Raw genomic sequence first — 25,826 nt, 5'->3', positions numbered from 1 at the left:
TGGCGGCCACACGCCACAGTGCTTCCTTATGATGATTCTCCCATTTCAGCGACCACAAGCGGGCCAAGGTGCACACGAAGGCCCCCGCCGCCAGGGCAGCCCCCACCCCCGACACACCCGCATCGCACACATACTGCAAATGCTTAGCCTTCAGGGCGGCTAACTGTGGAGCCATTTGTAGCACGGTCCCCGCCTTCACCGTGTAGGCAGTGAGCAGGATGGGCGGCCCCCCGCACTGCAACCATCCAAGTCCCCGCACCACCCGTTGCACCGACTCCGCCGTAGCACTCACGACGTCGGCCACCGGGAGCGGCAGCGCGGCGGCAGGCCCCCGAGCCAGCTGGGCCGCACGCGCGGCGGCAGCCCAGCCAGCGGGAAGAAGGGCCACCGCCGCCGCAAACCGGTCGGCCGCCTCTTGAGGCGACGCCGGCCCCGGCAGGGGCGACGGCAGGCGTGCCCGCGTGCTCCAGTGCAGCACCCGCCTCCACACAGCAGTCACATACATATCCGCACACGCTTCACCAGACCGGGAGCCCTCCGCCCAAGGGCTTGTCAATGCCTGCCGCAGTTCGTTCAGGCCGTCATGCGCTGCAACCAGCTGGCCCACACACGCCAGTCCCGGCAGAGCGAACAAATCCGCGAAAGCCAATTCCCACGCGCGGCCGTCCACACGCAGCGCCGGGTTAGCCCACAACGGCACATGACTCACCCACGCGCCCGGCTCGGGCGGCGCCACAAGAGTCACCGCGGGCAATGCAGTCATGGCTTTCAGCAGGCGCGCAAACGGCTTGCCCGCCGGGGTGAGCGGCTTATTCAGCACACGGTCCGCGGCCCCCCGCACCAAGAAACGCAGGGGCGTTGCCGCCGGGTGCACCTGGCGCAGCCACGCCGCCGCGACCCGGGTCCACGGGGGCACGTACGGCAGCAGACCACACACACCCAACACACACCGGACCGCGAGACCGGCTTGCCGCGCTTTCACATGCGGCACCAGCGGCAACAGGCCCGCCCCCCCCACCGCCGGAGGCAGTTGCATAAGGTCAATGGAGAGGCCAACCGGGCGTGCATGTGGGCTGGCATCAAACTGGGCCGGCGACAGTCGCCGATCCACCACCGCCGCCACCCTGGCTAGCAGCCGGTCCACAACGTACAGTTGGGGAAGACCCGCAAATTCCAAATGATACAGGACCTTGCCCAAAGCATAAGCCGACGCCGCGGCCGCCCGACCAAACATGGACACGGGCATGCGCGCGATTGTGCTCAGCACCCCCATCACGGCCTCAAACGTAACTGGTGGGGAGCATGCGCCCCAATCCCCGTAATGCACCCCTAGTGACTTGGCCGCCGGCACCACACGCCAGCCAGGGGGCAGGGGTGGGCCAGCCATGCCGGCCGGCAGGGCGCCAGCACCGCCGACCGTCCCCATCACCATCAGTTCAACTTTAGTCATATTTAACCGTTGTCCAGACGCCCGCCGAAACACATCCATGTCCGCCAGGAACCCCGGCACCGCCTGAAACCCCTCCAGAAACGGCGTGCAATCATCCGCATACTGGGACGCCAGCACCGACGCAAGGTTAGCGAGCACACCATGCCCCCGGCTGCGTAGCCATGACAGAAGGGCTTGTGCCACAGCGAGGTAGAGCAACGGAGCCAACGGGCAGCCCTGCCGCACGCCCGCCATCAACGGCACCCATCCTGACACACGTCCATTCACCAACGCCGCCCCACGTGTATCAGTTAACAGCCGGGACACCCACGTAAGAAAGCCCGCCCCCACGCCCATGCGCTCCAGACACGCGAGCAGAAAAGAGCGGTCCACCGTATCATACGCCTTGTAAAAGTCGAGGAAGGCCGCCACAGCCGGGGCCTTTTTGGCGGCTTTCAACAGGCCAGGAGTAAGTTGGAGCAAGAGGACGTTATCGGCAATGCGACGGTCCGTCAGAAACGCGAGCTTATGCCCCTCCCTATCCAATCCGAATCGGCGGGCAACTCTCGATTCATTGCTCTGTGGTCAAGAGCCGAAACATCGCAAAAGAGCCATCCCCTACATACGCCGCGCCACGACTCGATACGGCACGACATGGCACTAATCCTGACTGAACACTGCAATCGTGCGTTCGTCGCCGCCGCACGCGACCATTCGGCCGTTGGGGCTCCATGCCAAGGCCAGTAGCGGCTTGGTGCCCACCTGTCGTGATTGGGGTGAGCACCGGGGCATGGCCGCATGGGCAGGCATGGGCGACAGCAGGTGGTCGTGCGAGGAGGACGAACCGCAGCAGGCAGGAAGTAAGGCGGGGCGGGCGCGCAACAGCGAGCTGCAGCAATAAAACGAATCGAACAGCAGCGGCCGCGACCGCTCACTCACCCGGAACGCAATGCAATTCTCGCCGTCGTTGTCGATGTGCTCGCCATCACTGTCACTGCCAGCCGACTTGCTTTGACGCAGGTCCCATAGCCGCAGCGTCCCATCCTCGGACACGCTGGCCAGGGTGCCCGCGTCTGTTGGGCTGAACACCGCATCCCAGACCTCTGCCTGAGTCACCTGCAGCGGATGGCGTGTGCGGGGTATGCGGTGCGTGGTGGACTGAGTTGGCGTAGGGGTTACTGACAAGGGACTAGTGGGGGGCTCGTGCGTGCTGTTGCATGCCTGAGACTGGCATCACAACCACGAAACATGGGGACCGGGTGGCAAGGGCCATCGATGAATGGACTTACGATCTTGATCTTCGCCTTGGGTTCGTCGTAGCTGTTCTTCGGCTTAAACGCTTTGAGGTACTGGGCATCCCACACGCATATCTGCTTGGGCGGCCTGCATATCATTACGGTGCATGAGGTGCGTGGGTGCAGAGCTGAAAAGTTGGTGAGCTCTCGAAAGAAACGCTTCATGCTCCGGACATGTAAGCATTTGCCCTTCATGTACCGAGGTGCCTGTGCTAGGTGCGCTGTACTGTCCTACTCACAGTATCTCCTTGGCGGCGTGGCCGCCGTAGTCCATGTCATCATCGTACGACAGTACCGCCGCAATGGCCGTACCGTCACATGCCCAGCTCGCTCGCCACAGCTCCGTACACGTATCCAGCTGTGTGAGTACGGCACAGGAGCGGAGCGCACCGCAAGAGCAGTCACGCACGGGGGCAGTCAGGGCTCGCCGCAAGAGCAGGAAAAGCGCCTTCGTTCATCAGGGCTATCGAGTCAGACACGCATGGTATGGCATGCGAGATTCCATTGCGAGGGTCCATGCATGGTACGAACGGCTGCGTACATGTCGGTGCGGCACGCACCCTTTTGCCTGCTTCACATCCACATCCGCTGCACCCCATCTACACCTACCTCTAACCCATGACACGCACCGCATCCCTCTGCAACCACCGCATTCAACTACATGCGCGCACCTGGAGGTGGGCATGCGACGCAGTTGCCTCCCCATCCCACAGCTCGAGTTTGTTGCCCCCCACAGCGACCATGTCGTTGCCGCCGCCGGGACTCCAGTCGCAGTGCCCGATCCTCGGGTCCTGGCCCTGTGCCCAACATGGGGGCCAAGCGTAGCGGTGGGTGCTACGGCATGCATTTAATCAGCGGGCCCGTACGCAAACCCAGTACATACGTTATGCAGGCCAGGCAGTCAGGTGCCGTACGGCGTGACTCACAAGCCGGTAGCCGTCGTCGGGCGACGACACCAGCACCTTCCGCGAGAGCTCTTTGCCGCTGGCAGCATCCCACGTGAACAGCACGTCCGTGAGGCGCCACTGATCAGGAGACAGCAGTACGTAGCACACGCCCTGGAGGGTGCCAGCGGCGCCCCCGCCGTCACCGCCGCCGCCGCCACTGCTGCCGCTGTCGGCGCCCTTGGGCTCCACGAAACGCAGGAGCATCTTCACGCAGGGCTCGGTAAAAGAGATGCTGCTGCTGCGGACTGAGAAAGTCGTCTCCGTCGGCTGCAAGCGCGGCAACAAAAGAAAACACGGTGTAACGTCGCGCGGCAACACACGCCCAATGACGCTCAAGACCGTGCAAACTTTGCTACTGGTAGATACGCAAACATGGCGAACGCACCTGGATTAGGAAGAGCCGGCTCTGGGACGGCACATCCCACACCTCCACGGCCGTTGCCAATCGCCAGTCGGTGCCGCGGAGGCTGTAGCCCGGGGCAGCAGGGGCGACGTCAACACGGAGTCGTACAGACCGTGCACGCACGACACCCCAGGCACATATACAGCCTTCGATTTGCAGAGGACTCTCAAACAACAGCGCACCGCCGCAACACAAACGTAGATGGCCCAGCCAGCCATACCAGGCCTCCGATTGTCGGGCCGTTGACTGATCACGGCATTCACAAATACTTACAATGAAGATGCGGCCGCCAGCGTGGAGCCGTCGGCGCTCCACGCCAGGGACACCACCGATGCGGGACCCCGTTCCTTCTGCACTCGCACATTGGATGATGCACGCAAGCAAGACAAATGAATGCCGCATGTACACAGCGCGCAGCATGGCCCAACCGGCAACAACCTGACGGGCGGGACAGGACGGGAGTCGGCACAGCAGGTACTCTGCTCGAATCCACACGCTGGCGACGTAGCTCACCTCCACGCCTTGCCTCAGGGGCAGCACCGCCAGGCACCGGCCGTCGTCGCCGCACTCCCAGATGCGGACCTGCACGCGCGCGTGGTGTCATGCGCCATGAGAGCGAGGTGGCCCATGCATGCACGCATTGAGCTCCAGCACCATGCATACCATCGCGAGACTAGCGCCTTGATACGGCATGCCCATACATTGCGCTGATGTGCGCCTCATACCGGTACCGTACTCATCCGGCGGACGCGCGGCATCTTCTCACACTTACTCTCCCACTCCCTCCATACATCCCCCGCTAGCTTCACACCCCTGTGCTCCGCTCGTTTCGTTGGTTTTGGTTTAGTTTGGGCTGGTATTTACAACCCCACCCACCGTGTGGTCTGACGCGCCGCTGGCCAGGGCCTTGTTGTCCGGCGCCCACGCCAAGCAGGTCAGCGGCGAGGTGTGGCCCTGCAGCGGTGAGGTGAGGTGAGGTGACGTGAGGTGTGGCCCTGCAGTGGTGAGGTGAGGTGAGGTGAGGTGGTTGCGCGACAGCAGCAGGGGGCGGAGACGCGATGAGCTATCTATTTCACCAGCCAAGTGCGCAGATGTCTTGGGGAGCTTTCGCGTTACCTCCCCTCACACGCGCGCACACACACACACATACACACACACACACACGCGCGCGCGCGCGCGCACACGCACCACACGCACACGCGCACACAGGCACTTGCACGCACCTGGGGCTTGGAGGAATGCAGTAGCCTCGCCACCTCCCATTGCACCGCCGTGCGGTCGATGGAGCACGACACCAGGTAGCGCCCGTCGCGACTCCAGCACAGGCCGTCCACACCTGACTTGTGCTCCTGTTAGGGATGTGGCCATATGGGTAAGTTTTGTGAGTGCGCATGCAGTAGGCATGCTAGGGGTCTGTGCAGGACGTCGATGTGCAGGATCAGGATCAGGAGCGAAAGCATTTCGGTGCGTATGGTCGAGCCACGTATGTGAACCTCTGAGATTCAGGCCCTCCCTACACCCCACATTATATTTGAGAGTACACACGCAGTGCTGACCCCTCCCCCTACCGTATTGCACACAGACACGCGCACGCACGCACATGCATACACGGACCTTCGTGATCTGTGCCAGAACAGCCCACGTGGACGTGTCGAGCAGGTGGATGATCCTGCGGAGTGCGGCCGGGCCCGTTGCAGAATGAAGCGCACATGATTGGGCCCCTTTCAGCATTTTGATTAGATGCATATGGCTAGTTTTACACATACGGTAAGCATAGAGCACTGCAGGTACGACTGCAGGGTAAGTAAGCAGTTGATTGCTGGGATACGGACACACGGTACTCATGCATGTCACGCACGTGCGCCTCACCCGTGCTCGCCGCCGGTACCGCCCCCAACAGCCAGCATTGAGCCGTTCGGGCTGAAGCCCACACATTTAAACGCGGTCCTCGGGTGGACCTGCAACAGCGACGCGCCCCACAAGTTCAGAGAAACATGCAACACAACGCACGCGAAAGGAAATCGTGCGTGCGCGCTCTCACGGCAAGTCTCACGGTATCTTAAAGCTAGGAGCCTAGGACACAGTCCTCAGACCACACGCTGGGAACCCCGAGCGACCAGCAAGGTATTGCCCCAGGCCCAAACGAGGTGTTCGTGAGGCCCTTCTCCCTGCAAGCAAGCACGCGCGCACGGCCAGCCTCGCGCCCTTGCGGCCGCACCTACCTGAGGCTCTGCCACGAGCGTGGGCGTGGCGGGGTTGCTCACGTCCCACACCTGCAGGCGATCAGATCTTGCGCTGGCGAGCAGCCAGGAGTCGGGACTGTACGACAGGCCCATCACCGTGCCCTTGCCGAAGCTGAGTGTTGCCGCGCTGCTGATGTCAAGCTGCAGGCAGCAGTGGTGGGCGAGTGTGTGTGATGGGTGACGTGAGCACTTGTCAGCGCAATGTGCACGTGAGACAGATGCAGGCGGGGTCTATGTGTGCTGCTATCCAGCTGGGAGTGCCCATTGCTTAACACGCGTGCATACGTGCTTCATGCCGTTCCCATGTTCCATGCGCAGGGGATGGAACAGTTACCTTGACCTCCGCAACCGGCTCCAGTGTCGCCGAGCTGCAGGCAAAGGCAGGGCGATGACAGGGCACAGCATAGCACAGCACGGCATAGAAGAGAAGGCTCACCCACCAGAAACGGCACAACGTTGAAATGTTTGACCGCCACTCCCACGTTTTACAACACGGCTACCCACTTTGTAAGTTGCCTGCGATCTACTGTGTCCATTCTATATTGATACTTCCATGTGCACTTGCGCCGTCGCCCCCACACACCTGAAGATGAGCACCCTGGGGCCGGAGCCAGCCGCCAGGTACTGACCCGTGGGGCTGTACCGCAGTGCCCACACAGTGGAGTCCAGTGACGTCCGTGCCGCCTGTTGTTGTTGTTGTGGCGAGCCGGCGTGAGTGGCACGAGCAACAGCATCCTGCTGCTCAAGGTGCGGGCCTAGCTATGCTAACAGCACCAAGGCGTTGACAGGACGTGTGCGCGCTGCCAGCACGCACGTCCTTGATGATTCGTGTTATGATAGCAGCAAAGTTCCACTAATGAAACGCATCCTTCGCTTACCTTTGGGTCCGAACCAGTGCTGACGCTGTGCACGATGTCCCAGGCGCGCCGCTTCCCGCGTTTTGGCTTCTTGGTCCCCGGCTGCCCCTGCCCCTGCCTCTGCTCCATCCCCTCCTCCTGCCGCTGCCGCTGCCGCTGCCACAAGTAGATGTAAGCGCCGTCCGCTGTCGCCAGAGTTGAGCCGTCGGGGTGCCAGTCCAGGTCGTGCACCTCTTTGCCGCGGTGCGAGTCGGCAAGTGATGAGGTCTGCAGCGAAACACCGGGGCGGGTGGAAGGGCCAGGGGAAGGAGGCTTACGCCAAGTTGATTGTGCGGCGGCAGGTGCCGCAGATATCCGTCGGCAGCACTTCTGATGCGGGTGCGCAACCGCTATCGGCAACTGTTCAGAACATGCATGCTGTGTTCTGAGGAACGCGTGGAAGTGTGTGCGCACTCACGTCAACTTCAAACTTGGCGACGCACTGTCCGGAGGCCACCGACCACAGGTGCACTGTCTTGTCCGACCTGTGCTTGTCGGTGGTGGCAAGGGCGAAGCGCGGAAATGGAGGCGTAAAGGCCAGACCTACCTCAAAGCCGAAGTAAGCGGATGTACCGGTATGTTTCTTGCCATTATTTGGCACGGCTAGCGAATAGGCTTTATTACACGCCATTCTTACCCAGCAGCCGCCAGGAGTGCGCCATCTGGTGAGAAACGCACACACCACTTGCACGTGTCCTCACGCTGTCCAGTGGCGAAGACATGGAAGGGGACGATACACTTTAGTGGAAGGGGAGCTACTTCACGAGAGTTCGACCCGCATGACCAGAAGTTGCAATCATCCCGCACGTGCCATGCATGCACGTGTGCATACCGCACCTACCTCGGTCAAAGGCTTGATCAGGGCTCCAGTCAGCGCATTGAAGAGCAGCACTGTCCTGCCACCTGTGTGAAAGGCAGGGACGATGCAGCGGGTTTGATGAGGTAAGGCCCTCTTCTGGCGCACGTTTGGAAAGGCACGCGTGACTTCCTGAGGTCAGCAGCTTGAAGGCAAGCACCGCAGTGCCTTACGTCCGCACCTGCTTGCGTCTCTCCTCGGCCCGACAAAGCAATCAGCCGGCCGTCAGGGCTCACGTCCACATCCATGATCCAGTCCTCGTGCTGCGACGGCATGGCACGGGTAAAGATAACAAGGATTAGCATGTGACGAGGTTGGTTTGCGGTTTGCTAGAGGGAAGCAAGCACCGTGCCGCTCGCCAATGCAGAGCCGCACACGCTCGAGGAGCCCAGGCGGCGAGCGCGTCGTGACGGTCTGTGGCGGACCCAAATGGTGAGGCCTGGTACTCTCGCACCTTAAGGCGCAGGCGGGCCGCAGGCCAGTCCATGATTTGCCCCAGAGTGCACGACAGCGCCCACGACGCTTGGCCGCCACCGCCGCCGCCAGCCTGTCCGCCGCTTCCCGCCGCAGCACCTTCTGCCGGACCCCGCCCTGCATCGGCGACTGCTGGACCTGCTGCCGCCGCCGTCGCGGCCGTCGCCTGCTTAGCGTGCTGGAAGACCGTCGTGCCGGCTGGGCACTGCAGCGCCGTCGCGAGCACGTCTCGCCTTGACCGGGCGTTGACCAGGTCGTGCTGCGCGGTCACCAGCCAGCGCTGGCAGTCCTCCAGTCGGGCCGAGGGCCGCAGCAGCTGCAGCAGGTCCGACATGAAGCGGTGCGCGAAGCCCTGCCGGCACACCTCCGCCAGATAGCTGTAGCTGCCCATAAGCTCCTCCAGACCAGCTACAGCCTCTGCCTCAAGCGCGGCAGCGGCTGCTGCGGCTGTAGCAGCGACCCTGCCGCCACCGCTGCTGGTGCTACTGCCGCTGCTGGCGGCCTGGTTGGCTACAGCCACCAGGTGGTGGGCGAGGTAGCGCAGGCCGTAGGGCAGCAGGCTGCCGGCACGCACCGACTGCAGCAGGTGCCGGGCAAGGAGCACGTGGCCGCCGCCGCCTGCCGTACCCGCCGCCGCCGCCGCGACCCCAACTCCGCCACCACCATCACCACCACCGCTGCCGCCGCCGCCGCTGCTTCGCATCCAGTCTGCCAGCGTGGCGTGCAGCATGTGCAGGTGGTGCTCGTCCACATAGAACAGCACGCCATACCCGGGCAGCTTCTCCACAGCTCCGCCCAGCCCCATGGCCTCCAGCACCACCTGCGGCAGCGGCTCCGCCGCCACCAGCAGCACGTTGAGCAGCTCCGACACCGCCTCCCGCTCCCGTGCCGGCAGCTTCGACATTCCCGACTGGAAGACCCGGCCGTACAGGGAGTACAGGTCTGACAGGCCGGGAGCACGGCCGGCGGCACCTCCCAGCAGCGCTGCCGAGGCGGCGGCGTCGCTCGCCAGGCCTAGACAGTCCTTCGCCACGCGGTTGAAGAGCAACACGCCGCCGCCGTGGCTGCTCTTGGCGGCGACGCTGCTGGGAGCTGCTGCCTCCATAGTCGCGGGCTGCTGCAGCTGCTGCGGGGTCACATACACCACGCGGCCAGCTCCAAATGCCGAATTCAGCGCAGCCCGCGCGTTGCCGCCCAGCCCGTCTGGCCGGACGGTGACGATGAAGCGGATGCGCCCCCGGATGAAGTAGGAGCGCAGTTTGGTGGTTATCAGCTGGAAGACGGCGTTGACGCCGCCTCCGCCTCCACCTCCACCACCGCTGCCGCCATTGGTACCGTCATTGCTGCTGCTGCTGGGCGCAGGGGCGCCAGAGGCGCTCGAGTCCTCACCATGCTGCTGCTGCTGCTGCTGCTGCGGGGCTGCCGGTGCGGCGTCCGCCTCGTCCAGCGCGTCCACCAGCACCACCAGCTGTGATGACACGGCGGCGGCGGTAGGGAGCATGCATGTCAGGGCGGACGGTCATGCGCGGCGCCGGGGATTATAAGGCGAAAGGCTGGCTTGTGAGTTCCTGCTGCCACAACAGACTTGATTGGCGGCAAGTTCGTGTAGTCTGGGACTCGCCCACCCAACACACACATGCCCGCAACAGTGCAATCGCAACTCACCCCGCCCCCCGCCCGCCGTGCCCACCTGCTTTGCCCTGTCTGCCGCGAACAGCTGCATGAGCATCATGTCCACGCCGCTGCCCCACTGCGTCACGCTGTCGGGGATGGCGGCCAGGTGCTCCGGCCGCATGGTCAACAACCCCTTGCGCATCTCCGGCAGCCTGCGAATCAGCAGAGGCGGCAGCAGCGCCGGTCCGGGCAGGGCAGGGCAGAAAGGCGGGTAGAAAGGTGGGCAGGCGGGTGAGAGGCAGGGCACGCAGAGGCAGCCGCTTGATGACACCGGGGAGGGGGAAACGGAGCCGGAGGCAAGGTAGCGCCCGCCCTCAGCCAGATGCCTGATGGCCTCAACAGCATAGCCGAGGCAAGTGGCAGACGTCTGGCGTCCAATCTCCGACACAACGCAAGCAGCCAACCATGCCCGCCGTGCCCGTGCCCCCCCTCCTATCGATCGCTCGTTCGCCCGCCCCCCCGCCGCCGGCCTGCTGGCCACCCACCCAGGACGCGCTCACCGCATCGCCATGCTGAATAACAGGCTCTCCAGCACCCGCTTGGGCTCGCGCCGCCGCTGGTCGCTGAACTTACACAGGTGGAAGCCATGCACGCGCCGCCCCAGCTGCGCATCCTGCAGCAGCGCGGCCACCAGGGTGGACTTGCCCTCCCCCGGCCCGCCCAGGACGCACAGGCACGGCGACGCCCCGGCCGCCTTGCGGCGCTCCTCCTTCTCCGCCAGTGTCGCCGCATTGCTCCCCTCCTCCACCTCGCCCTCCTCGTCCTCATCATCATCGCCGTCGCCCTCATCCCGACCGTCTTGACGGCCGGCGCCTAGCTCGTCTCCCTCATCCAGCCAGGCCTTGATGGGACCCCAGTCCCACGCGGTCGGTCCGGCACCAGCAGCAGCAGTAGCAGTGGCAGTAGCGCCCCGTCGCAGCTGCCGCAAGTCCACGGTGTAGGACAGCGGCTGTAGCAGCAGCTGCAGCTTGAGCCGCTGGTTGAAGGCGGCCTCGGAGCCGGCTGTAGCGCGCACGTCCGCCAGGATCATCTCCTTGTCGGCTGGCATATAGCACTGCGGCGTTTGCAAACACAAACACAGATGTTGCGTGATCACTGGGGTGGCGGTTAAACGGTAACGGATAACCGCTCACGGACGCAGACTTACAAAAGGTTGCAAAGGTTGCTTGAAAAGCTCATTAGGCAGGCGTCCGACAAGAAAAGGTGGCTCTCCCTTGCAAGGGAAAAGTGGGCTGTGCCGCCACGCCACGTCCTCCGTCTGAGGCCGAAGGTTCCGATACTAGCCTCATCTCCCGGACATAGCCGGGGTCGGTTTGTACAGGCACCGCCCGCCATATGTGCCCAGTCGCGCCCAGCTATCAAGCACTAGTGCAGCAGGCAGCAGGCCAACCAGACAGCAAGGAAAACACCCCTGCCGCTGCAGCTGACTGCCCGCTACGCCATCCTCGTCAGCACAGGTCGCTAACCAGACAACACCGGCAGGTCTCAACCTGCGCGCCGCCGCCGCTTTGAAGGCGGCGCCGCGCTGTCCTCCTCCACGTGGCCTTGCCCGCCCCCTCTGCTCCGAACATGCGCGCCGCCACTGCCGCTGGGCCCAGGGCCGCCCGTGCCGCCACCACCACCGGGCCCAACGCCGCTTTCCTTGCGACCTCGCGACCTCGCGAAAGTCAAGATGTCCATGGACTCGCGAGGTCGCTTCTCGCTCCAGCCGAGTTTTCCCTGCCGCCTAATTTTTTATTTTATTTTTATTAGGCAGGCGTCCGAAAATTCGTGAGGCCAGTCGGCGACCTCATCCAATCTCAGGTCCCACACCCACCTCCGCCTTGCGCACGTCCAGGCTGCTGACCAGCACGGTGCGCTCCTTGACACTGGCGTGCAGGTGCAGCCCGTCGGGCCCGTGGAAGCCCAGCGTGTGCGCCCTGTGGAGGAGGCGGGCGGCGATGGTGAAGGCGGGGGCGGCATTGCGGTAGTCAAAGCATGAGGCCGCCAGCTACTGAAAAGGAGACCCAACACAAGTCGCAAACACGTACGACCCATCACGCACTACCGGCACGGTCACCCCACGTTACCCCACCAGTCCCACCATTCGTAGATGCACCACGCCCGGGTGGCGGGGTTGCAGTTGCCCATGTCCAACACCACCAGCGTGCCGCCCGAGCAGGCGTGCACCACATCCTGTGGCGGAGGCAGCGGCAGTGGCACCCCGCAGCGGTTGGAGGAGAGCATGTCGAGTGCGTGCCGTTTGTGAGATCAAAGGCGGCGGCCATTTGTGGTTGCCTCAAATGTCATGGGCCACGCATCATGCACATGTGCCTCACCCATTCCATATAGCACCAATCAATCCAAGTACCATACGGTATGTTGACGTCAACTTCTTCGTTACGGTACGCGCGCACCTTGAATGCGCCCACGTCTGCGGCCTGGACGCCGGAGTCGGGGTGCTGGTTGACGGCGATGATGTCGATCCACACGCGTGTGCCCTCGTCCGCACTGGCCAGGTAGGACTCCACGCCGCGCAGCAGCAGGTCGAAGCCGTTCTTCCAGGCGTGGCTGCGCGGCATGTATGGGCCCGCACACACACACACACACACACACACACACACACACACACACACACACACACACACACACACACACACACACACACACACACACACACACACACACACACAGGTAGGTATCGGTACGTAACTCCGGCGTTGTCTGGGCGGGCTTTCGTTTCGTTTTTTAACACACACGCACACGCACACACACACACACACACACACACACACACACACACACACACACACACACACACACACACACACCTGCGGTGACCACGCACAAAAGCTCCCAGCCAGCCAGCTGCCACTGCAAACACTGCGGTATTCCCACACAACTGCCCCCACCCGCCGTACCCTGCCTAGCTAGCCATCCCATGCACGGGATGACTGACCCTCAAGCGGTAGTTGGTGTGAGCGAACACCCGCGCGCGCAACCCTCTCCCACCACGCACGCATGGACGAACGTTTGTACCTGATGAAGTATTGCGGCACGCCCACGTCCTCACGTGCCACCAGAGCCGGGTCCTCCGCCACCCGGCACTTGTACTTGCGCGTGACCACCTGGGGCACGCATCGTGTATGCGCGCATGTGCCGGCACGTGACGTAAAGCCCTCACACGCACACGTACGGCAGTACACGTCAAAGCGCACAGGCGGGAACCGGGTAGGCCCCCGAACCGCTGTCCGCCACTGCGGATGCTAGCACGTATGCCCGTCACCCGTGGACATGCCAGTCCACACCGGCACCATAGACACCCACCTACCTTGACCCATTCCGTGTTAACGCCATCTGTAGAGATGGTAGCGTACCGCTGCTCGCCAAAAAATTCACGCAGCGTCTGTCGCAGCTTGCGCAGGCCGCGTAGAGATATGCCCTTTGATACGACCGCCAGGGGTCTGGGATCTGCATGAGTGGATTGGGGTAAGGAGTACGGCAGACAGCCAGGCAGGAGGGCGGGGAGGCGGGCGGTGACGAGCAGGTAGCGAATCACGAAGTTCGTGCGACATGATGAGTTTGTGCATCACGAAGCCCTTGCAACAACACATGAGTAGGTGCACCAGGCGGGGCCTTGAGTGCTCATGCAGCTGAGCACTCACCTCGGGTTGGCTTCGGCGTTAGCGCTATGTCTGCGACGGTGAACATGAGTGACAAGCGAGGTAGGGTGATACAGTCGGGGGGGGGGGGGCAAGGGCAGTTACTGTAAGCCCACGACTTTATCCGAGAAGGCAGTTCAGCCCCGCGGTATGAAAAAGCGCAGCCAGCATTCCCGTGTGTGTACCTCGCGCCACATCAGCAAGCTCGGGCGGGAGGATTGAGAGCAGGCCTTTGGTCCACGGCTGCGATAACATTGACACTTCCCCGCGGCTGGCACTCGACGTGCCCGGGTGGTGCGCGGCCACGCCGGGCCATGCCGTGAAGGAGGGGCATTCCGGGTTCGGTGCTGCCATTGCAATGTCAATCTACGATTCCCTTGTTGAGCCTAGGACGGGTCGGGCTGCGTGGCACGTCGACATGCGTCCGAAGTTTGCCAACTCACACGCCGCGCGACTCGGCGTAGTTAGATATTTTGTCAACCAAGCCTACAGTTTTCAAGTATTGCAAGCTGGGTCCAAATCACATGTGTCTTTGAGTTCCCAAGTTCTCACTCGGTCGTGAAGCGAGCTCAAAGTGTTTGATACATAAAACGATTTCAGTACTTGTGACATAATTCGGGCCTAGAGGGCTTCAAAAAGTGCCGTCGCCCACCACATGCCGATCATGCCCCCACGAGCCCACAAAAGCGAGCAGCAGTGCCAGACACGTACTAGTCTTGGCCGTCCAACCACCCTACTCGCAACGTCGGCGATACACCGCCACGCGCGACTCGCTACCGCAAGCCAAGAAAGAGGTTCCGCCATCAGGCCCCGCGTCTGCTCCAGCTCCTGCTGCCAGGCAGTTCAGTGCTGTCGGATGCGGGTCCAGCCTTTGCAGCAGCGAGCCTGCCGCCGGCCCTGAGCCGCATCCGAGCGACCAGATTAGCGGTGTGCATGTACGGTCGTCGCTTGAGGCGAGCAGCAGCCACGGGTCCTCGGCCGTAGCGGACCCGCTGGTAGAGCTGACTGGCACCAGACAGCTACGAACGGTCTGCAGCTCGCAGCGCGAGTACTCTGACACAGTCACCTGCAGCGCCGCACACACAGCACACACAGAATCAGGACAGCAAGCAGTCGATGCAAGCGGAGGTACCGCAACATAAGGTTGGCAGCTTCTTTGCAAGTGACCAACCCAGTGCCTCCGAGCTGACGAAAGCAAACCCATGCTACCGAACACCGATTCAGCCGGCCCTGCCACTATTGTCTTCACCACTTCCTCTTACCTCGTGTTTGAACGCAACGGGACCTGCACCCTGCAATCGCCCGACCTCGTGCCGCGGCCCAGCCGCCATGGGCCCTCCGCCGCCAGACGCGTGTGAAGGCCGCCAAGACAGCGCGGCCCGCCAGCCCCCACCACCTCCGCTGCTGTGGCCGCTGATGGCATCGCCACTGCTGCCCGCTGCCTCCTCCTGCCAGTGCACAGCCAGCGACTCAATCTGCAAATTGCCTCCAGCGCCGAACCCACCATCCAGCTGCAAGAGCGCCGTGCCTGCAGCCGCGGCCGCCCCTCCACCCTGGATCACTCCATCTCCTGTTGCTGTTGCCGCTGGCCAGGTCCCGCCGCTGTCGTCTGCCGCGCCCCTTGCTTCCGCCGGCACCATGAGCCACGCGCCGCGCGGGCACGAGATGGCACACGTGGGCCACAGCGAGCAGGTCGGAGTCGGAGCCGCGCCCACTCCTGCAGGTGCCGCCGGCAGCGCCACGACTGTGCGTACCGGCATCTGCGCGCAGCGCTGTGTGTTGGCCAGCACCGGCAGCACCGCCACCGGGCGGTCCGGACGCCGCACATCCAGCAGCGCCAGGTTGCCCTGCTCCAAACCCGCCAGCAGCAGGTGGCCGCCGCTGCTGCTGCTGCCATTGCTGCTACTGCTCCCGCCGCTGCTACTGCCGACCCAGCTGCAGGACACTGCCCTGGTGGGCAGGCCTTTGAAGGAGGCTACCACGCTGTCGGCCTGGGGGCAGGCCAGGCACAGGCCCGCGCCGCGAGCCACCACCGCCACCAGGCGCTGCGCGGCCGGCGCCGACCCGCAATCTGGCGGCGGTAGCTGCAGGTCCGTGACCAGGCCGGCATTGGCGGGCAGCCGGATGCGCGTGGAGCTCTGCATTCAGGTACAGGGTCAGGACACATGCGGTATCAGTTGGGCTATCGGGTTGCGATCCTGTTTGCGGAAGGCCCGAGCCGGCAATGTACCGGTATCCTAACCGAGCCATGACAGCGACCACGAACCGGCGCACCCACCTCTGGCGACGCCAGGCTGATCTTGCGGATGAACGTATTGCCACCCCCAATGCCCGAGCTCTCCGTGGCCAGAAGCCGTCCTCGCTCGGCATCCACCGCCACAAAGCGACATCCCTCCATGGCCACACCGAACACCCGCTCAAACAGCGCTGGGCGCCCAGTAGCAGTGCCCGGGTAGCCTGCAGCCTGATGGGGCGTGTGCGACTGCGGTTGTTGAGTTGCACCCGATCCGTGCAGCGAGGCGTGCGACCAGGGGTAAGGAGAGGACGCGAAGCGGCCGCTGCCGCCGCCGCCATCTACCGATGCCCCGGGCGCGTCGGGCTGGTGGTGCGGCGCGGCCGAGAGGGGCGGTGTCGTGGAGCCACTATGCTGGAAGTGGCCCCACATGGCCCCAGGTGGCGGCATGTGCCCCGCTGTTGGTCCGGCAAATGCCCCAGGCCCCACCGAGCCCGGGCGCCCTGATGGCGCCACGGCAGCAGCAGGCGGCTTGGGGCCACTGGCCCACGCGGCCGGCAGCGGCCCTGAGGCAGCGTCATGCGAGCCGGCACCAGCGACCGGCCCTACCGCCGATGGCGGCCGCAGCACGCCACTTACGTTTGTGGAGGCCGAGGAACTCGATGCCGAGGAGGAGGTCCCATGCCCGCTGCCGTTGGTGCCGTTAGTGCCGTTGGGGCCTGGGGGACCAGTGGCATGCGGCCCGGGGCCTGCGCCACCCAGCGGCCACCCGCTTGGCGGCTGCGACCAGCCACCCTGTGGAAGCCCCGGTGCACCCTGGTGCGGCGGGCCTTGCCCGTGCGGCTGCTGCTGCTGCTGCTGCGGGGCGTGCGGGCCGTGTGGCGGCTGCAGCGGCCAGGCACGGGGGTGCTGTTGGTGCTGGTGGTGCCCGTAGAGTTGCTGCCCCGGGTGGTGGTACTGCTGCTGGGCGGGCTGCAAGGGCAGCACCGGCGGCGCAGCGGCTGCGGCCACGGCCTGCCGTGCGCTGCGCTCTTGCTCCGCCAGCTGCTCCTGATACCGCTTGTCCTTCTTGGCCATCTCCGCGAGCAGCGCCTCCACGTGCAGCTTGTAGCGCTTGGCCTCTGCCTCTCGCTCCTGTGCCAGCCGCTGCGCCTGGCGGGCGTCCTGTGAAGCACATTCGCGGTACATGCCGCCTGATGGGCACGATTTGCGCAACATTATGGTATCCGTCCGTCATCCCTATGGGAAGGAGCGTTGGGGCCAGCATTTCAGGACACGCACCTCTTCCGCTTTGGACTTGGCGCGCTGCGCCGCCTGCAGCATGAGCTCCCGCTCCGCCAGCTGGCTCTGGCTGACAGGCGCAGCCGGCGCCGCTGCTGCTGCAGGCGCGGCCCCGGCAGCGCTGCTGCCGCCGTTCCCGCTGCCACCTGCTCCCGCCGCCGCGACTGTCGGTAGGTTGTACACGCGTACCATATTGCCGGGCTTTGCGCTGTGGAACGGCGGGGGCACAAGGGGTTTGCTCGGGGGCGCAACCGCTGGGAACTTCCTCAGAGACATGAGGTTCTGGTGGAAACACGTGCTTGTAGGCCCTGTTGCATGTAACTCCTTACTTTTTGCGGCAGATGGGACATTTGCGGTGGATTCGTAGCCACTGCCTCATGCAGGGCTCGCCTGCGAAGAGTTGGATGCAGCTTGTTGGAGGGAGGGCCGCGGCTAGGAGGCTGGTCACCAGCGAGTACCGCGCGCATAACTGCATACCCTACCTGCGTGGTGCCCGCAACGTGTCACAACCGGGTAATGCTCATCATCGTACACCTCCATACATATTACGCATTCGGATGCGGCTGGTGCGGGCGCTGCAGGGGGTGGTTGCCCAGGCATGGCTTCCGCGCGAGCTGCAGTGCCAGCGGCTTGATGTCCACCATCTTCATCATCTTGTATAACGATAGCTGCGATCAGCATACAACAGGAGGTTTGCTGGAGCTCCCTTGGTCAAGAAAAGTCCTGCAAGGCGGGAACTCACGCGAGGAAGAGCTAGCCATTTCATGATGTCATCATATTCTGCAGACTTTCGGGTAACGTCCATAGCTAGCGAGTGCATGCAGAATTCCGAGGCTGTCGCACTCCATCGATCCAATCCGGCCCAAAAATATCACTGATTGTTTATGTGCATATGAAATTGAAGAAGCGAAACAAGCTCCATTACATATTATATAGCTATAGCCCCGCCGCGGTAGCTCTTATCTTTCTCAGAAATGCTCGCGCACGCCGTGCAGCGCTCTTTGGGCAGGCTGCAGCGCCACTCCACTCGTATCGCTCCCTTCAGGACAGGGCGACCATCGTCCTCGAGGATGGCGGCACGCGCTTCAAGTGCGGACCGGGTTGTGCACGTCGCACACATTCTTTTACCGCTGGACCAGGAGCCAAAAGCCAAGGAGCTGGAGGAAAAGTTGGCGGGTAAGGGTGTTGTCGCGCGTATGTGAGTTCGGGCTTTGATTGGTGTGTGAGAGAGGGCTGCGTGCCGGGAGGGTGTGGGGCGGTGCACGCAGGCCCCGTGCCGTTGGATGACCTGCCCGTCCCACACACCTCCAGTACCGCGCATGGGCGCCCCCTTGTCCAATCTTGCGCCGATACCCATGTGACGAACGGTGATGCAAGGTGGTGCGGCTTTTGAGGAGCTGGCGCGCGAGCACTCAACCTGTGGCTCCGCCAAGAAGGGCGGCGAGCTGGGCTGGCTGTCTCGCGGGACGTTCTTCCCTCAGGTGGGCGGCTTCAGAACCACCTCGGCATTCTAGTAGCTCTACGTCGACACTGCATGGCTGCACGCTTCGTATCTTGTTCTTATTATGAGGCTATGAGGCTGCGAGTCGTGCCGACGCCTGCCGCACCTTGAGGCTCCAAACTTCCTTTGCGTGGCCGTGTCGCTGCATGCAGTTTGAGGCGGCGGCATTTGCGGCGCCGGTGGGCGGCATCACCCGCGCCACCACCGGACGCGGCCTGCATGTGATCAAGGTGCTAGCGGAGAAGTGAGTCAGCGCTTTGATGACAGCATGTGCGCAAGGACACATTGTACAAACGTGCTGCTGGGCTCTTGTACCGGTAACTGATATGCGCTGTGGGGATGGGCGTGATGAGGTCATGACGAGCCAGTAGCGGTGTGCACCTACCCAGTGCATGACCTGCATGTCATCCCTTCTGGGCTTGGCCAATTATATGCATCCAGGTTCCAGGCCACCATCCAGCAGATGAACCCCGAGGAGCTGTACGAGATGATCCACAACCCTGCGCTGCTGGAGGACGTGCAGGTGTGTGTGGAGGGGAAGGTTGGCAACTCAATCCGAACCGTACAGGCGGTCGGTCGGTATCTTGAATCTATGCTGCTAGGGCCCCTGCTGACTGCTGACATCATCATCTCTGTCACTGCCCACGCTGCCAGACCAATGGCCTATGCCTATCCCGCAATCAATCCCTGTATCCGCGCCTGCTGTTCCTGCCTTCAAACACGTGGACGTACAGCTTGTGGACGTGCGTGAGGACTTCGAGTTCAGCACCAGCCGCATCCCCGGCTTCAAGCTCATGCCGCTGAGCCGCTTCAGCGAGTGGAGCGGCGACATCACTGCGCGGCTGGACCCGAGCAAGGAGACAGTGGTGCTGTGCCATCACGGCGTGCGGTCCATGCAGATGGCGCAGGTGGGTGTGGCGGCGGGGGCGCGGCAGGGGCGCGGCGGGGCCGTGTGTAGCTGTTGTGCTGCACGTTCACGCCAAGAGGCGGCGCCGCGGGCTTGCGCACGGGGTGCTTTAGATGGATGGCAGAGATCCGGCTGTCTGACGCAGGAATTGCGCGGGCATGTGAACAGTTACAGCGGGTAAGGCCCTCTCCTCACACACACATTGCCGCCTGAACTGAGTACCTCCCCCGTACCACTTTTTTTATGTGCCCGTGCCTTATTGGTGCAGTTCCTGGTCTCCGAGGGATTCACAAATGTGAAGAACGTCGTGGGCGGGATCGACAACTACTCCCGCGTCGACAGCTCTATTCCCCTCTACTGATCCAATCAGCGGAATGTGATCGTGTTGACGCGCAGAGTCACATGTGGTCAATGAATTATGGCCTTGGATGTCTAGCGGCAGCAATCACAACACACGCATGTACACACCACCGATTGTATGTGCTGACTCAGGCGAGGTGGTTACGCAAAGCTGGTTCATATCGTAAACAACCACGCAAGGTTGCTGCTGCCTCGTTCGTATAAATATGCCACTGCTGGACCCGGGAAGCCGGCAAGTGTTGTGGCTCCGCATGCAATGCATCAACTCTGTAAGAATACCATTTCTCAATCCTGCCATGACGTCTCACAAACACCCGACTCGAATGGCGCAACAAGCTTCGCTTCCAAAGCTGTTTTACGCAGCCAAGTCCTCAGCAGCCGGCCCCTCCCCGTCCATACTGAGACCCATGTCGAGCCCGCGGCTGTGGGGCCGCAAGTGAACACGGACCGGCGACTTTGCCGCAACCTCCTCGTCCTCAGCACCAAAGTAGGCGCTCTGATCCTCCGTGATAGCTGGCAGCCCCGGCGCCCCCGGCGCCCCTGCGTCCGCCTCCGCCGGCCCCTCTCCGTCCATGCTCAGGTTCATCGCTAACCCGCGGCTGCCCGGCCGCAGGTGCACGCGCACTGGCGATTTGGCTGAGGCCTCCTCCTCCTCCTCCTGCTGCTGATCCTGCTCCTCGTGCTCCTCTTCAGCCGCCCCCCTATCGGCTGCCGCTTCGGCCGTCTCCTCGGCCTGCGCGGGCTGTGCCTGCTCGGGTACGGCGGACTCCTCCTGCTCCTGTGTCTGCTGCGCCGGCGGCAGAGGGAAGGCCTCACCGTCCATGCTTATCCCCATGTCCAACCCGCGGCTGTGCGGCTGGAGGTGCACACGCACCGGCGGCCGGGAGCCGCCGGGCGTCGCCTCCTCCTCGGCCCCACCAAAGTAGGCGCTCTGGTCTTCCGAGATTGCGGGCAGGCCCGAGGCCCCAGCTGCCGCTGCTCCCACGTCCGCCTCCGCCGGGCCGTCCCCGTCCATACTGAGGTTCATGGCCAGGCCGCGACTGCCCGGCCGCACATGCACTCGGACAGGCGGGCGGCCAGGCGCATCAGCGGGCCCTGCTGCGGGCGGCGCCGGCACCGGAAACGCCTCGCCGTCCATGCTGACGTCCATGCCCACGCCGCGACTGCCCGGCCGCAGGTGCACACGTACAGGCGAGCGGCCGGCGCCGTCCGGCGCAGTGAGCGCCGGCGGCACCGGCTGCGGCGCGGCAACCGGCGGCCGCTTCGCCTCTCCATCCATGCTGAGGTCCACCCCAACGCCGCGGCTGCCTGGTCGTAGGTGGACGCGTACCGGCGACATGGCGGGCGCTGTGCTGACCGCATCCTCCGACTCCTCGTCGTCCTCCTCGCCGTCACCTTGCAAAGGCGGCAGGGGGCCGAAGTCTGACACCACTGGCCCCTCCCCGTCCATACTTATCCCCACGTCCAGACCGCGGCTGTGCGGCTGGAGGTGCACACGCACCGGCGGCCGGGAGCCGCCGGGCGTCGCCTCCTCCTCTCCAGCGAAGTAGGCGCTCTGGTCTTCCGAGATGGCCGGCAGGCCATACTGCACCGCTGAGCCGGTTGCGCCCGCTGCCGCCGCCGCCACGGCCTCCGCCTCCCGCGCCGCCATGTAGTCACTGAGCAAAAGGCCGCCACCCTCGCCCTCACCCCCACCCTCGCCATCCATGCTGATGTTCATAGCGAGGCCCCGGCTGCCGGGTCGCAGGTGCACGCGGACCGGGGAGCGGGCATCGCCGCTGCCGTCACCGGCCTCAAAGTCAGCCTCTGCCGGCCCCTCCCCGTCCATACTGAGGCCCATGGCCACTGCCCCGCTGCCTGGCCGCACCGCGGAGGTGGACGGCGGCCCGGCGGCGCCGCGCGAGGGCGGCTTGACGGGTGAGATGCGGTCCAGAATGCTGCCGCCAGCAGGACCACCTCGCGAAGGCGGCTTTGCCGCCGCGCCTGGCGCCGGCGCGCCGCCGCGTGACGGCGCCTTGGCGGCGGCGCCAGCAGCGCCGCCCAGCACGGGGTACGCGCCAGCACGCGACGGCGGCTTGCTGCCGGCCGCCGACGCCGCCGAGGCAGAGGAGGACGCGGCGATGCCGGAGACCACCTCTTCCAGCTGCCGGTCGATCTCCCAGCCCGCCACCGTGAACGTGCCCGGCTCGATAGAGTCAGCGTAGGGCTGCTCCAGCGAGTGGATGATGGCGCCGATTGCGAAATCAATGAAGTCGCCGTCATCCTCGAATACAGGCAGCTGCTGCTCCACCTCCGAGCGCTCCCGCTCCGGCTCCGGCTGCGCCTCAGGCTCAGGCAGTGCCTCCGGCTCATGCTCGGGCTCAGGCTCAGGCTCAGGCAGCGGCTCCAAATCGTCAGCAGAAGAGGGCTTGGCGTCTGCGGCCACGGCAACAGCCACGGCCGCAGGCGGCGTGATTGCGCGCATAGCGGGCGGCTCCGCAGCCCTTGGCGAGGGCACCGCGGGCGGCGATGCGGCGCGCGGCATGCTCGTGGCCGCCGCTGCTACCGGTGAAGCCACCTCGCTCTCGGTCTCCTCCTCGTCCTCCTCTCCCTCGTTCATTGGCTCGGTCTGCACCGCGGCGCCGGCGCTGGGGCTCGCTGCGTGCTCCTGCTCCTCCTCCTGTTCCTCTTCCTCCTCCTCCTCCTCCTCCTCCTCCTCGGCCACTGCAGCCACCGCGGCCTCGGCGGCCTTGGCGCCAGAGGGGCTGGCGGCGGCGCTGCCGGCGGCTGCCTCCGACATCATGTACGAGCTTATCTCGTGTGGCAGCGGGCGGCCGCAGTACTGCGCCAGGATCTTGCGGGCCATGCGGATGCGCAGCGCGTCCGACGAGAAGCGCTGGCCGCCTGAATAAGGACACAAAGAACGGTAGGGCGCCACACACGCTTAGCTCGCGGTTCAGTTGAGTTGGCCATACCGGTGCCCAGTCGTCACCTGCGACCCGCACCCACATCCCGATGCAGGCGCAGGCGCCCGCCTCACCTCTCCGCAGGTCGCAGGTGGTGGCCTCCTCAATGGGGATGCCGTCGGGCGTGAGCTCCACCAGGAAGGGGTCGTCGGCGGCCTTGCCGAAGCTGAGGCGCGAGCGCAGGAAGGGCAGGCCATCCAGGAAGCCGCAGTCGGGCCCGATGGCCGCCAGGTAGTCCACGCCGTAGTAGACGAAAGGCTCGCCGGGGCTCACCTGGAGCGACAGCGGGGAACATGAAGGGGTGCGGTAAGCGCGGGATGGCGTGGGGAACGGAGCTGGCGGGTGACGCGCAGGTGCGCGTGAAGATGTTGGGGATGTCTTGCGGTCTAGGGCGACAAACCCACACAAACTCCCATGGCGCACCTTGCGCCGCCACGCCGCGATGGCCTCCACGGCGTCCAGGGTGCGCTGCCGCAGTGTGCCCACCAGCCGATAGAACAGGCGCACCAGCGGGTCCACTGGGCTCAGGACCACCGGCGCCGCGCCGCCGAAGCCGGCGTCCAGCTTGCCGCCGGCGATGCGCAGCCGCTCCAGCACGTCCTCGCGCGCCTTGATGGCCTGGCGGTCGGGAATGGCAGGAGGCAGCGAGAGGCAGGGAAGAGTTTGTGAGCGACGGGGACGGAGTGGTTCCAGTATGCAATGGTCCCCGGCGAGGGCACTGCCAGCTTCCTGCTCTCACTTTTAACCCCATGCTCGCTTCCCACTCTTCCTTGGCCCAAACGACCCCCTTCGAGCCCTTGCTTATTCCCCACTCCTTCCTCCCGCTCACCTTGATGACGGACAGCTCCATCTCCAGGTTGCGCAGCGGCTTCTGGTGGTACGGCGACACACCGCCCCCCGCCCCCGGCGAGCCGCTGTACGAGGTGCGCGCCGCGCCGCCCAGCGCCGGAGCCGAGGCCTCGTACTGCAGCGGCGCCAGCCGCCCGCCCGCGGCCCCCGGTGAGCCGCCGTAGCCGCTTTGCGGCGAGCCGTACTGCTGCTGCGCGTACTGTTGCTGCTGCTGCTCGGGCGAGCCATAGCTGCCGCCCACATCCGGGGACGAGGCGTATCCCTGCTGCTGCTGCTGCTGCTGCGCCGCCAGCGACCAACTGCCCTCGCCCGCCAGCTGCTGCTGCTCCTCATGTTCTCCAGCCTGCTGCATCTGCATCTGCATCTGATGGGCAGGCGGCGGAGAGCCGTAGCTGTGCTCGCCGCCGGCCGCCAGCGGCGGCAGCTGCCGCGGCAGCGGCTGCTGGTTCTGCGCCCGACGCAGCGGCTCGGGCGGCCGCCGGCTGGGCGGGATGATGTTGCCGTACTCGTCCCGGGCCGCGGGGCCACCACCACCGCCCCGCCCGGCACGCGGTGCGTTGCGCTGGAAGAAGTCCCGCACCGGCTCCTTGGCCTGGAAGATGGGCGCCTGTCCACGAGGCTGCTGCTGCCGGATGTGGTGGGGCGGCAGCATGCCGGCGGGCGCGGCACCGCCGTGCGCCTGCTGCACGCCGGCGATGGGCGGTAGCAGGGCGCCGCTAGGCTCGGCTGAGGGCAGGCCGTTGTTGCTGGTGCGGTTGGAGGGCGCGCCGCTGTTGATGCCGCTGTTGATGGTGCCTATGGCGGGCAGGCGGGGGTTGCCACTGGGCTTGCCCACGCTGGGCGGCGCCGCCTGCACCACCTTGCCATACTTGCGCAGCCAGTACTCCTCCTGCTTGCGCTGCTTGGAGACGAGGTACTCGTGCATCCGCTTGCTCGCCTCCGTGCCTCCATCCGTGGGCGCCATGGCTGCTTTTGCGCCGCGAGCTGCGCAAGCAAAAGCAGGGGCGTGTGAGCAAGACGCTGACCGAGAGGCTTGGGATAAGGCAGGCGAAACAGGTTGGGCACGCAGGTGCCCTCCGGATAGGTTCGTCACGACCCATCCCCATCCTCCCGCGAAAGGTGCGATATGTAAATTTTGTCCACTTCCTGACATACGCGAACACCAACGCGTCCCTCTGGTGCGTTGCAAACGAGGCAGCGTCGCGCTCATCGAAGCAAGAGCTCCAAGCGTCTAGCTGCATAGCCCTGGCCTATCACATCGTCAAATCTACTGCTGATTACTTTGTTGCGCACGAGCGACACGGCTGAACCCAGCTGCACAGTGCTTCTCTGGGGTCCCAGTCTCACCTTAAAAGCCCTGCGCTCCCCTCAAGGTGTTATCCGTTTATGTATCCAGCTTTATGGACTTTGGGCCGAGGATAATGTTGAACTGTAGACAACTTGCCTCGGTTGCTTCTTGCCGCTTACGTGTTTCTGGTTGATTAAAGCGATTCAGAAAGGCAGCATAAGCGCATCATTGTATTATTGTTGCAAACCGAAAATGCTTGCGTGACATTCCGACTCAGGGTCTTCGGAGGACATGCGTGAAGTCTCTCCAAACGAGCATCGGATTGATCTTTCATGTATGTTTGCTTCATCATTACTTAAAGCAATTGCTTGCATGGCAGGAGCTCGACAAAATGCAGGCCACATCACACGTACACACGGCAGTTTGCTCACTGCCTGACGTATTGCAATCGGTACGAGCGCAAAGTCGCACATCCTGCTGCATCTGACGTGGGCAATAGTGTAGTGGGTGGGCCGGTTGGGAGGCTTGGGAGTGGACGGCTGAATTTCAGGGGGATGCTTCAGGATGCGGCGGGTTCGGCACACACCGTTTCGCACTCTGGCAA

At 64.2% G+C, this 25,826-nt stretch overlaps 4 protein-coding genes across 4 annotated transcripts; 1 reads left to right on the top strand and 3 right to left on the bottom strand.

Moving 5' to 3' along the window:
• Positions 1–1,435: 1,435 nt before the first annotated feature.
• Positions 1,436–13,977, bottom strand: CHLRE_07g350451v5 (uncharacterized protein). The gene is made up of 31 exons (XM_043064549.1): positions 13,862–13,977; positions 13,528–13,667; positions 13,236–13,324; positions 12,614–12,767; positions 12,301–12,392; positions 12,034–12,136; positions 10,718–11,271; positions 10,234–10,369; positions 9,175–10,011; positions 8,524–9,120; positions 8,251–8,332; positions 8,055–8,116; positions 7,851–7,915; positions 7,632–7,698; positions 7,196–7,441; positions 6,901–7,001; positions 6,652–6,685; positions 6,297–6,458; positions 5,944–6,032; positions 5,689–5,743; positions 5,298–5,423; positions 4,951–5,028; positions 4,588–4,656; positions 4,348–4,424; positions 4,057–4,138; positions 3,651–3,938; positions 3,396–3,521; positions 2,964–3,082; positions 2,719–2,812; positions 2,369–2,545; positions 1,436–2,191 (listed from the first exon to the last, which is right to left on the bottom strand). The coding sequence occupies exons 1-31, from the start codon at positions 13,905–13,907 to the stop codon at positions 2,090–2,092; spliced, it is 5,049 nt and encodes a 1,682-aa protein (XP_042923117.1). The 5' UTR covers positions 13,908–13,977; the 3' UTR covers positions 1,436–2,089.
• A 238-nt stretch (positions 13,978–14,215) lies between these two features.
• On the bottom strand, positions 14,216–18,167 carry CHLRE_07g350450v5 (uncharacterized protein). The gene is made up of 7 exons (XM_043064548.1): positions 18,115–18,167; positions 17,855–18,040; positions 17,702–17,762; positions 17,373–17,580; positions 16,137–17,255; positions 15,121–15,996; positions 14,216–14,924 (listed from the first exon to the last, which is right to left on the bottom strand). Exons 1-7 carry the CDS (start codon positions 18,131–18,133, stop codon positions 14,592–14,594), a joined length of 2,802 nt encoding a protein of 933 aa, XP_042923116.1. The 5' UTR covers positions 18,134–18,167; the 3' UTR covers positions 14,216–14,591.
• A 105-nt stretch (positions 18,168–18,272) lies between these two features.
• On the top strand, positions 18,273–19,953 carry CHLRE_07g350400v5 (uncharacterized protein). The gene is made up of 6 exons (XM_043064547.1): positions 18,273–18,548; positions 18,750–18,853; positions 19,026–19,117; positions 19,315–19,396; positions 19,608–19,781; positions 19,858–19,953. Exons 1-6 carry the CDS (start codon positions 18,443–18,445, stop codon positions 19,891–19,893), a joined length of 594 nt encoding a protein of 197 aa, XP_042923115.1. The 5' UTR covers positions 18,273–18,442; the 3' UTR covers positions 19,894–19,953.
• A 2-nt stretch (positions 19,954–19,955) lies between these two features.
• CHLRE_07g350350v5 (uncharacterized protein) lies at positions 19,956–25,547 on the bottom strand. Its single transcript, XM_001692422.2, has 5 exons — positions 25,282–25,547; positions 23,915–24,918; positions 23,509–23,703; positions 23,160–23,358; positions 19,956–23,023 (listed from the first exon to the last, which is right to left on the bottom strand). Exons 2-5 carry the CDS (start codon positions 24,896–24,898, stop codon positions 20,496–20,498), a joined length of 3,906 nt encoding a protein of 1,301 aa, XP_001692474.1. The 5' UTR covers positions 24,899–24,918; positions 25,282–25,547; the 3' UTR covers positions 19,956–20,495.
• Between the last annotated feature and the right edge of the window lie 279 nt (positions 25,548–25,826).

Source organism: Chlamydomonas reinhardtii, chromosome 7 (assembly GCF_000002595.2).
Source record: "Chlamydomonas reinhardtii strain CC-503 cw92 mt+ chromosome 7, whole genome shotgun sequence".
NCBI lineage: Eukaryota > Viridiplantae > Chlorophyta > Chlorophyceae > Chlamydomonadales > Chlamydomonadaceae > Chlamydomonas > Chlamydomonas reinhardtii.
The sequence above is the reverse complement of the archived record's forward strand: the minus strand, read 5'-3'. Positions and strand labels throughout refer to the sequence as shown.

Bases quoted from the DNA above. Each gene is read 5' to 3' on its own strand.
- CHLRE_07g350451v5 (XM_043064549.1), bottom strand. From the start codon at position 13,907: ATGTTCACCGTCGCAGACATAGCGCTAACGCCGAAGCCAACCCGAG. The intron at 8,333-8,523 runs GTGCGAGAGTAC...ATGCCGTCGCAG, and splicing joins CGGCCCGCCTGCGCCTTAAG to CACGAGGACTGGATCATGGA. The intron at 4,657-4,950 runs GTGGGTGGGGTT...GCGCGCGTGCAG, and splicing joins GCGGCGCGTCAGACCACACG to GTCCGCATCTGGGAGTGCGG.
- CHLRE_07g350450v5 (XM_043064548.1), bottom strand. The intron at 17,763-17,854 runs GTAGGGTATGCA...AACTCTTCGCAG, and splicing joins ACGTTGCGGGCACCACGCAG to GCGAGCCCTGCATGAGGCAG. The intron at 17,256-17,372 runs GTGCGTGTCCTG...TGTGCTTCACAG, and splicing joins CCAAGTCCAAAGCGGAAGAG to GACGCCCGCCAGGCGCAGCG.
- CHLRE_07g350400v5 (XM_043064547.1), top strand. From the start codon at position 18,443: ATGGCGGCACGCGCTTCAAGTGCGGACCGGGTTGTGCACGTCGCACAC. The intron at 18,854-19,025 runs GTGGGCGGCTTC...CGCTGCATGCAG, and splicing joins GCGGGACGTTCTTCCCTCAG to TTTGAGGCGGCGGCATTTGC. The intron at 19,397-19,607 runs GTGTGTGTGGAG...GTGGACGTACAG, and splicing joins CGCTGCTGGAGGACGTGCAG to CTTGTGGACGTGCGTGAGGA.
- CHLRE_07g350350v5 (XM_001692422.2), bottom strand. From the start codon at position 24,898: ATGGCGCCCACGGATGGAGGCACGGAGGCGAGCAAGCGGATGCACGAG. The intron at 23,359-23,508 runs GTGCGCCATGGG...CTGTCGCTCCAG, and splicing joins TCGCGGCGTGGCGGCGCAAG to GTGAGCCCCGGCGAGCCTTT. The intron at 23,024-23,159 runs GTGAGGCGGGCG...GTCCTTATTCAG, and splicing joins CACCTGCGACCTGCGGAGAG to GCGGCCAGCGCTTCTCGTCG.